General features: G+C 44.3%; 1 protein-coding gene across 1 annotated transcript in view; it reads left to right on the top strand.

Annotated features, from left to right (window-relative positions):
- The first annotated feature begins 5,639 nt into the window (after positions 1-5,639).
- LOC126295354 (putative sodium-dependent multivitamin transporter) overlaps positions 5,640-12,087 on the top strand; it is a 308,018-nt gene continuing 301,570 nt past the window's right edge. The window contains exon 1 of the mRNA XM_049987826.1: positions 5,640-5,796. Within this exon, the coding sequence (XP_049843783.1) occupies positions 5,790-5,796 (7 nt within the window). The 5' untranslated portion in view covers positions 5,640-5,789. The remainder of the gene's footprint in view (positions 5,797-12,087) is intronic.

Here is a 12,087-nt window from a genome sequence, read left to right as displayed (position 1 = left end):
CCCCACGTGTTGAGCAATTCGGCGGTACGTCCACCCGGCCTCCCGCATGCCCACTATACGCCCTCGCTCAAAGTCCGTCAACTGCACATACGGTTCACGTCCACGCTGTCGCGACATGCCACCAGTGTTAAAGACTGCGATGGAGCTCCGTATGCCACGGCAAACTGGCTGACACTGACGGCGGCGGTGCACAAATGCTGCGCAGCTAGCGCCATTCGACGGCCAACACCGCGGTTCCTGGTGTGTCCGCTGTGCCGTGCGTGCGATCATTGCTTGTACAGGCCTCTCGCAGTGTCCGGAGCAAGTATGGTGGGTCTGACACACCGGTGTCAATGTGTTCTTTTTTCCATTTCCAGGAGTGTATTTTTACTGGCCGACGAAGACGAAAAATCGATGAAAAAACCTACTTTTTACAAATGGCAGCCATTTTGTTGCTTGTGGCCCAAATAACTTAAGCGACGTACAATACCTAAGGAATCTTATGTACTTCGCTAATGTCAACTCGATTTTGATTTCAGACGAGCCAGCTGACCTGTGACATACCGCGCGTGGAGGTCTACATCGAAATTTTGTTTCGTTCCGGCGGCACTTCCGCCTTTGCTCTTCGACATTTCCGGTCGAAAAAATTCCAGTTTGTAGAGGAAATATCAATAAACATTTTGACTATATTTGACATTGAAATCTGTTACACATCCCGAGAAAAAAATTCTCAAACAAGATGCTTTTTTCGGGTCAAAGATAATAAACTTCCCCTTGAATGTCCAGAAATGTTAAACTGTGCGCTTCAGAAAACGAAAAAACGTAGTCTCCTAAGACTACAAATCAATGAATCACGGGCTGGAGTCGGTCGACTCAAGCAAATGCCTGTATGTAACACTTTGTAGTGATATACCGGGTGATCAAAAAATCAGTATAAATTTGAAAACTGAATAAATCACGGAATAATGTAGGTAGTGAGATACAAATTTACACACATGCTTGTAATGATGTGGGGATTTCTTATAACCAAAAAAATACAAAAGTTCAAAAAATGTCCGACAGATGGCGCTTCATCTGATCAGCATAGCAATAATTAGCATTACAAAGTAAGACCAAGCAAAGATGATGTTCTTTACAGGAAATGCTCAATATGTCCACCATCATTCCTCAACAATAGCTTAGTCGAGGAATAATGTTGTGAACAGCACTGTAAAGAATGTCCGGAGTTATGGTGAGGCATTGGCGTCGGATGTTGTCTTTCAGCATCCCTAGAGATGTCGGTCGATCACGATACACTTGTGACTTCAGGTAACCCCAAAGCCAATAATAGCACGGACTGAGGTCTGGGGACCTGGGAGGCCAAGCATGACGAATGTGGCGGCTGAGCACACGATCATCACCAAACGACGCGCGCAAAAGTTCTTTCACGCGTCTAGCAACGATTGTTGTTGTTCTAATAAAACCCCATGCCATTCCGAGCATGTGTGTCAATTTTTATCTCTCTATCTACATTATTCCGTGGTATATTAAGTTTTCAAATTTATACTGGTTTGTTTATCACCCGGTAGAATGGAATGATCGTGGGTGGAGAAGGCTCTAGACTTCGGTTTATTGCTGAAATACTGGGGAAACGCAATCACTGTGCAAAGGAGGTTTCTTACAAATCACTTGTGCGATCCATCCTACAATATTGCTCGAATGTGCGGCATCCGTACCAAATAGAAGCAACAGGGGATATTGAACGTGTACAGAGAAGAGTAGCACAAATGGTCATAGTTTTGTGTTGACAGAAGAGCCAACACCGTGTTACGAATGGAGGCCGCAATGCACGCGTTTTAGCTCACGCAGGCTGGCGTGAGGAGGGAAAACTATACTGACGTGAGGTCTGGAACATGACAAGTAATTAGGATTCAGAAAGCGGACGTAATTAGTTTGATACTTAACTTTAATCCATTAATGATGAACGTCGCTCTTGAAGGTACATGATTCACACTCTCAATATCAATAGTAACTGAATATGGCGCCTTGCTAGGTCGTAGCAAATGACGTAGCTGAAGGCTATGCTAAACTGTCGTCTCGGCAAATGAGAGCGTATGCAGTCAGTGAACCATCGCTAGCAAAGTCGGCTGTACAACTGGGGAGAGTGCTAGGGAGTCTCTCTAGACCTGCCGTGTGGCGGCGCTCGGTCTGCCATCACTGATAGTGGCGACACGCGGGTCCGACGTATACTACCGGACCGCGGCCGATTTAGAGGCTACCACCTGGCAAGTGTGGTGTCTGGCGGTGACACCACACTTTGTATGACCCGTTGGACTCAGTCCCGTGTTTGGCCATCCTGATTTAAGTTTTCCGTGATTTTCCCTAAATCGCTCCAGGCAAATGCCGGGTTGGTTCCTCTGAAAGGGCACGGCCGACTTCCTTCCCCGTCCTTTCCTAATCCGATGAGACCGATGACCTCGCAGTTCGGTCTCTTCCCCCAAATCAACCCAACCCCAAGAGTGTCTCAGTGATGCTGAGGAAACTGAGCCAGGATACTCTTGAAGATAGACGTAAACTATCCCGAGAAAGTCTATTAAAAAAAAGTCTCAAGAACCGGCATTAAGTGATGGCTCTAGGAATATACATACTGATCACGAGGACAAAATTATAATAATTACTGCACGGACAGAGGCATTCAAACATTCATTCTTCCTGCCGCCCATACCTGAATGGAACGGGGAAAAACTCCTAATAAAGTGTACTGTCGAATGTACTCTTTGCCGTGCACTCAACAGTGATTCGCAGAGTATAGGTGTGGATGTAGGATGTCCCGGGCAACATAGCCGGGGTGTATTGTTAGCAATACGTAACTGTTATGGCTTGTGTAAATGTAACACGTTTAAAAAACTCTCCCAACCTCTATCAGGCTGTGCCGAGGTGGTCTCCAATTAGGGAAGTGTTTGGTCTGATCATTGACTTTCCAAATCGATAGAAACTACAGCCTCCTACATTTCTCATTCCCCTCATTCCAGGTTGCACCCGAGGATTTTCTTACTTCTATTACCGAAAGCGCCAATGAAATACGACATTACATTGCAGTCAAGTTAAGTAAACTGCAGCCCAACTCTATATTTCCCATTAAGTTGTTCAAAATGTGTGTGAAATCTTATGGGACTTAACTGCTAAGGTCATCAGTCCCTAAGCTTACACACTACTTAACCTAAGTAGTCCTAAGAACAAACACACACACCCATGCCCGAGGGAGGACTCGAACCTCCGCCGGGATCAGCCGCACAGTCCATGACTGCAGCACCTCAGACCGCTCGGCTAGTCCATCGCGGCCCATCAAGTTGCTAATTTAATATTAGTAATTATTAAGTACCCTGTAGGAAAGGATTTATTGACACATAGCACGGATTCAGAAAATACCGTTCTCGTGAAACTCAAGTAGCTCTTTATACTCCTGAAGTACTGAGTGCTATCGACAGGGGTTGTCGATTCCATATTTTTACATTTCCAGAAGTCTTTCGGCACCGTTCCTCACAAGCGTCTTCTAATCAAACTGCGCGCCCATGGAATATCGCCTCAGTTGTGCGGCTGGATTCGTGATTTACTGTCAGAAAGGTCACAGTTCGTAATAGTTGTTGTTGTTGTTGTTGTGGTCTTCAGTCCTGAGACTGGTTTGATGCAACTCTCCATGCTACTCTATCCTGTGCAAGTTGCTTCATCTCCCAGTAACTACTGCGGCCTACATCCTTCTGTATCTGCTTAGTATATTCGTCTCTTGGTCTCCCTCTACGATTTTTACCCTCCACGCTGCCCTCCAATACTAAACTGGCGATCCCTCGATGTCTCAGAACATGTCCTACCAACCGATCCTTTCTTCTAGTCAAGTTGTGCCACAAACTTCTCTCCTCCCAAATCCTATTGCACACCTCCTCATTAGTTATGAGGTCTACCCATCTAATCTTCAGCATTCTTCTGTAGCACCACAATTCAAAATCTTCCATTCTCTTCTTGTCCAAACTATTTATCATCCATGTTTCACTTCCATACATGGCTACACTCCATACAAATACTTTCAGAAACGACTTCCTCACACTTAAATCTATACTCGATATTAACAAATTTCTCTTCTTCAGAAACGCTTTCCTTCCCATTGCCAGTCTACATTTTATATCCTTTCTACTTCGACCATCATCAGTTATTTCGCTCCTCAAATATCAAAACTCCTTTACTACTTTAAGTGTCTCATTTCCTAATCTAATACCCTCAGCATCACCCGACTTAATTCGACTACATTCCATTATCCCCGTTTTGCGTTTGTTGATGTCCGTCTTATACCCTCCAACATCACCCGACTTAATAGTAGACGGAAAGTCATCGAGTAAAACGGAAGTAATATCCAGCGTTCGCCAAGGAAGTGTTATGGGCTCTATTGTTACTGCCAGAGGAGACAATCTGAGAAGCCGTCTTAGATTGTTTACAGATGATGCTGTTATTTACCGTCTTGTAAAGTCATCAGATGACCAAAACGAATTGCAAAATGATTTATATAAGATATCTGTATGGTGCCGAAAAGTGGCAATTGGCCCTGAAAATGAAAGTGTGAAGTTATTCGCATGAGTAGTAAAAGAAATCAGCTAAATTTAGATTACGCGATAAGTCACATAAATCTGTAGGCCGTAAATTCAACTAAATACTTAGGGATTATAATTACAAGTAACCTAAATTGGAACGATCACATATATAATGTAGTGGGTAGAGCAAACCAAAGACTGCGATTCATTAGCAGAACACTCGGAAGGTGCAACAGGTCTGATAAAAAGACTGCTTACACCACACTTGTCCGCCCTATTCTGGAGTACTGGTGTGCGATGTTGGATCCGCATCAGGTGGGACTGACGGATGACATCGAAAAAGTACAAAGAAGGGCAGCTCGTTTTTGTTTTATCGCGAAATAGGGGAGATGGTGTCACAGACATGATACGTGAATTGGAGTGGCGGTCATTAAAACAAAGGCGTTTTTCGTTGCAACGGGATATTCTCATGAAATTTCAATCACCTGTTTTCTCCTCCGATTGAGAAAACATTCTGTTGGGACGCACCAACATAGGGAGAAATTATCAACACGATAAAATAAATCAGCGCTCGCACAGAAAAATTTAAGTGCTCGTTTTTCCCGCGTGCTGTTCGAGAGTGGAACAGCAGAGACAGCTTGAAGGTGGTTCATTGAACCCTCCGCCAGGCACTTTATTGTGAATAGCAGAGTAATCACGTAGATGTTGATGTAAAGATGAATAAACAGTCTCATAGGAAAATGTCTGATGTTTAGAAGTACTATTAGATATATCCCTCGCTTAGAAATGTCTAACAATAATGTGACTGTACGCGATACAAACTACAGTATTCGTTTGAAAGATAGGTATCCTTTTCCATTAGCTGTTTTGCACAGGAAATAAAAGTTTCTGTCACTGCCCGCTATTTTATTTAACTGTAATAAAGCAAACGGAATAGAAAGAGAAACCTTTATATCCAACAAAAGTTTCATTTGGTAGCGTAAGGCACACTTTAGAGGAAACGCGAAGATCGCGTTCGTTTACGCTGAGAGGCCCCATTCGAATGTCCGCCGCTGTCGGAAGTCGGATCGGCAGTAGTTTACGAGCCGATCGCCGCGCGGCGCCACCTGCGCCGCGTTGCCAATCGTTACTAAAATGCCGGGCGTCTGCACGGCGATTTCAGTATCGCGCACGTGGCGCCGCCGGATAAACATTGCTGATTGGTCCGCGGACGCCGTATAATCTACCACCGGCAACGAATCTGTAGCAGAAATGCCAGGTACGTACCCTGCATACAACGATTACCGTACTTCGCAAGGTGGTGTGATGTCGACGGAGGTAGTCATGATCACAACCTCATACGCGCGAGATAATGCTTTGCGAGTAGCTTTCAACACGTTTAGCAGACACAGAATGCGCTGTGCTTGTGTATTAACGCAAAAGTGTTATTCGTTAGAGTTGCCCTAATTTTGTTTGCAGGAAGATGTGAGTTAGTACGATATTTATGCTTTTGCGTTGACTCACGAGTCCTGGCCGTGAACTTTGTAACGTGCTATAAGCAGACGACGCTTTTTCGTAACGCAGCGCTCACGTGGGCAACATCACGGTTCCTGCGTCACATTTCATAATCGACGGATGCCGTCTTATCTGCGCCAGTAATTTCGTCACACGTCGTTTTTCTGTATCAGCTGTTCACCATTTTGCATTTGACAGGGAAGCCTGTTGCTCGTATGTTTTTGCGAGTCACGCTAGCACTGTGTTTCGCTGTGACATGAGAATTCAAGTTTATCAACTACAAAAAGAAAAAAAAAAATTGCTTGATGAAGACGAAAAGTTACAATGTGGCTCAACCGTCTGTTTAAAGTTTGTCGATTGGACACAGCTTCGATGACTTGCGTGTCCCTAACCTATCCCAGTTATCGTAGCGGCGAAAAGAGACCTAGCTTTTAACGTGGAATCCGAGCAACGTGCTGTTCTCGGCGAATCTTTACGGCATTCAGTGGTGAAGGCTAGATTAAAGGCAGTCAGAAATATTTTCACGACCTATCAGTTCGCAGGGATGTGATTTTCCACCAGACCCGACGTTAACTGGCGAAAGTGCTTCGAAACGCGGTCCTTACGCGGTCAAATGGGGCTGTCTTTCGCATCGAGGGCAATTTCCGTGTGCTCTTACATTTTTCCAGTGAGGTAATCTGTTACAGTATAGATTACCAGTGTTGCTATAGCCTGTATCTTTTTCAGTCGCTACAACCGGTTTCGAAACGACACGACTTCCGCACTGAGCGTAAAAATGTTTGCGATTATTTCGGGTTGTTTACCTTCCTCTTTTTTGGGCTTAGATTTTGTAACAGAAAAAAAATTGTATCGGTGCTCAGGGCGTCGTTCTGAGACAAAATTAGGCTAAACTAAGACGTTTAAAAATTTTCGTTACCCAAAATATTATGACGTATAGCATTTAGACCTGCATTAGGAATAAAATAAGTTTTTTAATGCTAGAAATAACATGTTTTTAGGGATTGCTTTGAAGGATTTTATTTGCAAAGTGATAACTGAAGTACATAATCGTTTATGATGTAAGGAGAGTACTACGCAATATTTCTGAAAGTAGAATAATTCTGTGCATTTTCGAGTTTTCGCGGCATAATGAATAATCTCTTAAATTTCGGGCAAGCAGTCGCGCAAATAAAATTTCTTCCACTCATATTTCGGCCGCGACTTACTCTGAGGATGGCTGGACGATACGCGGCCGAAATATCAGTGGAATAAATTTTATTTGTGCGACTACTTGCCCGAAATTTAATGGACTTCTCATAATTCTTTTTCTTTCTTTATAGAACTCCAAAGGCCAGTTCATTTTTCTGTGAAATAGAGCTATTGCTCTGCACAAACGTGGAACACTTGCAACAAGGCAACCCACATCTGAAAGAGCTCTCCTGATTTTTATACATCATGTGATGTGAAAGCAGAATTGCTCTTTGTTGTTCTGGAGCGTTTCCTTATTGAAATACATCTTTGTCATCATTCACTCTCTTTTTTTCGTGAATTCTCTTGTGAATGCCACACTGTAGCTCACGGATCGGCAACTAATTTTGGAGGGATCCGGATACTTAAATTTTTTTTACCGAGATCCCAAAAACTCACCTTCCTTACGAATTTTCAATCGCAAAATAATATGAAATCCAAATGATACCAATAATTAAGCTCAAAGATCAATGGCAAAAATTTCATTTGGAGTCTTGAGCAAGTTTTTCGGGCTTCTGGCATGAATCTGCGAAAGCCGAACCATTGTAGCTTCGCTTTATTTTCCGCCTGTGTGTCAGACTGTTAAGAGCCCTTTTTTATCAGGAACATAAAGGCGTATACCGCAGTCTATGGCCCCGTGGCAGTGTAAAAATTCTAAGCTTTTAATTCAGTTCAGTCAGAAGATTCGTCCATTTATGTCAAATACTTTGATACTCGAAAGCTCACTCATCAAAACCCATGGGGCACTTCCAGTTGTCCTAGTCATGAAATTGGTAAGAAGCAAGATTTCACAGTTAAAGGATACAATGTGAAATTTGTTCATTTGTAATTATACAGTGCGAAAAAATATTCGTAAATTTTCGTCCCTGTATTATGACCCCTTTTTCTCTCGAGTAGACTGGCGTATCAAGTTCTTAATTTGTCATAATAAAGTCTACGGCCCCTTGGCGGAGTAATAAATGTAAGCTAAGTCTATGCAATTAAAAGATCCGGCCAGATACGTTACATATTTTGATAGTCGCAAACTCACTCACTAAAATCTGTAGGACACTACTGATGACGACAAACAATGAAATTTGGCGTGAAGCAAGGTTTTCACAGAACAAGTAAAAAGGAAAAACCCGACAATTGTTACTTCAAGTATCACACGAAAAAAATATTTTTGTCGTTTCTTACCCGTGAAACTTGAAAACAATCGGTAATTCTCCTTTCAGGCACACTGGGAAGCGACGGTAAATATCAAAAATGAGGGAATGGGACTTTATTGATCATATGAGGCGTCTCGGAATCGATCCATCGTCAGATATCCAGGAGTGATTGCTGAACGTAGATACGACGTTTCAAATTGTATGTGGAACAAGCATTCGCAAACTAGTTTTCGTGTGATATAACAACAGATCTAGTTTCCGCATTTTTGTCCCCTAATGGTGGCACTGTGAAACTTTCCTTTTTGCCAAATTTCATGATTCTAGGCCAACATGAAGTATCTTCTAAGTTTTGATGAGTGAGTTTGCGAGTACTCTACTGGCCATTAAAATTGCTACACCACGAAAATGACGTGCTACAGGCGCGAAATTTAACCGACAGGAAGAACGTGCTGTGATATGCAAATGATTAGCTTTTCAGAGCATTCACACAAGGTTGGCGACGGTGGCGACACCTACAACGTGCTGACATGAGGAAAGTTCCCAACCGATTTGTCATACACAAGCAGCAGTTGACCGGCGTTGCCTGGTGAAACGTTGTTGTGATGCCTCGTGTAAGGAGGAGAAATGCTTACCATCACGTTTCCGACATTGATAAAGGTCGGATTGTAGCCTACCGCGATTGCGGTTTATCGTATCGCGACATTGCTGCTCGCGTTGGTCGAGATCCAATGACTGCTAGCAGAATACGGAATCGGTGGGTTCAGGAGGATAATACGGAACGCCGTGCTGGATCCCAACGGCCTCGTATCACTAGCAGTCCAGATGACAGGCATCTTATCCGGACGGCTGTAACGGATCGTGCAGCCACGTCTCGATCCCTGAGTCAACAGGTGAGGACGTTTGCAAGACAATAACCATCTGCACGAACAGTTCGACGATGTTTGCAGCAGTACGAACTATCAGTTCAGAGACCACGGCTGTAGTTACCCTTCACGCTGCATCACAGACAGGAGCGCCTGCGATGGTGTACTCGACGGCGGACCTAGGTGCACGAATGGCAAAACGTCATTTTTTCGGACGAATCCAGGTTTTGTTCACAGCATCATGATGGTCGCATCCGTGTTTGGCGACATCGCGGTGAACGCACATTGGAAGCGTGTATTCGTATCACCTGGAGTGATGGTATGGGGTGCCATTGGTTACACGTCTCGGTCACCTCTTGTTTGCGTTGACGGCACTTTGAACGTTGGACGTTACGTTTCAGACGTGCTACGACCTGTGGCTCTACCCTTCATTCGATCCTTGCAAGACCCTACGTTTCAACAGGATAATGCATGACCGCATGTTGCTGGTCCTGTACGGGCCTTTCTGGATACAGAAAATGTTCGACTGCTGCCCTGGCCAACACATTCTCCAGATCTCTCACCAATTGGAAACGTCTGGTCAATGGTAGCCGAGCATGTGGCTCGTCACAATACGCCAGTCACTACTCTTGATGAACTGTGGTATCGTGCTGAAGCTGCACGGGCAGCTGTACCTGTACACGCCATCCGAGCTCTGTTTGACTCATTGCCCAGGCGTATCAAGGCCGTTATTACGGCCAGAGGTGGTTGTTCTGGGTACTGATTTCTCAGGATCTATGCACCCAGATTGCTTGAAAATGTAATCACATGTCAGTTATAGTATGTTTGTCCAGCAAATATCCGTTTATCATCTGCAATTCTTTTTGTTGTAGCAATTTTAGTGGCCAGTAGTGTATGATCAAATCCAAGGCCTGCCACATATTTTGTCGTGGAACTCGTTCGTCTTCTGTTCACTGCAGTGTGAAATGTAACCGCTTGGAGCGCTGGCGTCGCTAGAGCTGTTTGACGTGGCTTCAAAGCCGGTGTTTTCCTTAGACTTTTGATTAAACATGCTTCGACTATGGGGGGGGGGGGGGGAGGGAGGAGGGCGGCAGGGGGAGGGGGGGGGGTTAGCAAGGGGCACAGTGCATGCTATTAATTGTGTGTTCATGGACAGGTGGGATATGTTGCAGGCGACATACGTCCACAATCACAGCTACAGCCATCCATCTCGAAACATCCAGGCACAGCTTTTCAGGAAGCCCGAATAGAGGATGTGGTCACACTGTAAAATAAAAGTTCTTTCTTAGTGTTCCATTCTACTTCGTCTGTTTTTGAGCTCTGGATGCTACAAGTTAAAAGCACTTCACCTGTTTGATGCTTTTTATTAATTCTTTCCTTGTTGTTCCTGTTACTCCACACCAAAATCCTGTTTTTTTCATCGTACAGTTCAAACGGTTCAAATTACTCTGACCACTATGGGACTTAACATCTGAGGTCATCAGTCCCCTAGAACTTAGAACTACTTTAACCTAACTAACCTAAGGACATCACACACATCCATGCCCGAGGCAGGATTCGAACCTGCGGCTGTAGCGGTCACGTGGTTCCATACTGAACCGCCCAGAACAGCTCGGTCACAGCGGCCGGCCTTCGCTGATCATCGGCGCTCGTTTCGTAGCGGGACTCGTTACCTAAGGCAATTCTGCTCCTGTCAATGAGATTCTAGGTTGACAGTATGAAGTCAGTTCATAGTAAAAATATTTCTGTTACCCACAAATCGCCGGCCGCTGTGACAGCACGGTTCTAGGAACTTCAGTCTGGAACCGCGGGACAGCTACGGTCGCAGGGTCGAATCCTGCCTTGGACATGAATGTGTGTGATGTCCACAGGTTAGTTAGGTTTATGTAGTTCTAAGTTCTAGGGGACTGATGACCTCAGATGTTAAGTCCCATAGTGCTCAGAGCCATTTGAACCATTTGAACTCTACAATGAAAAAAACAGGATTTTGGTGTGGAGTAACAGGAACGCACAACATTGGACCGATATTTTTTGGACTACCTTCAACACGGTTACATATGAGGAAATCTTTGACGTATTTTGTGCCAAACTCACTGGTTATGAAAGAAAATACTGCTTGGCTCTAAGCACTATGAGACTTACTGCTTGGCTCTAAGCACTATGAGACTATACATCTGAGGTTATCAGTCCTACAATACTCCTTCTTCCAGCAAGATGGAGCAACATGGCACACATCTGAGGTATCCCTGGAACGAGTCCACGATGCCTTCACTGAGGATCGATCTGTCAGCAAATATTTATGGCCACAACGTTCTCCAGATCTAACAAGACACGATTTTTCCTGTGAGGACTAAGGTCTATGAAATAAATCCCTACATAATTCAGGAAGTGAAAGACAACATCAGCGTTCTTCTATGGCTAGCATTCTGTCATAGTAACTGCGAGAAACAAATATTCCGTTACTATGTCACTGAAATGTGCAGTGACTTCAGAATCACCCTGTACTCCTTCGTCAAGGTTGATACGTTCAATATTTGTCAGAGAAATTTGATGGTGTTATAGGGAGCTTTGTCATATCTCCACTGTCATCAAATAAATATGATCAAATCTAGGGCCGGCCGTAGATAAGGTCATGGAACTCGTTCGTCTTCTGTTCACTGCAATGTGAAATGTAACCGCTTGGAGCGCTGGCGTCGCTACAGCGGTTTGTCTTAGCTTCAATTTTAGTTAACGTCTTCGACTGCGGTGTGAGGGACGTTGGGGGGGGGGGGGGGGTGAGCAAGGGGCAAAGAAAATGTTATGAATTGTGTGTTCATG

Source organism: Schistocerca gregaria, chromosome 11 (assembly GCF_023897955.1).
Source record: "Schistocerca gregaria isolate iqSchGreg1 chromosome 11, iqSchGreg1.2, whole genome shotgun sequence".
NCBI classification, from domain to species: Eukaryota; Metazoa; Arthropoda; class Insecta; order Orthoptera; family Acrididae; genus Schistocerca; species Schistocerca gregaria.
Note: the sequence above shows the minus strand (reverse complement) of the source record. Positions and strands in the feature narration are given on the sequence as shown.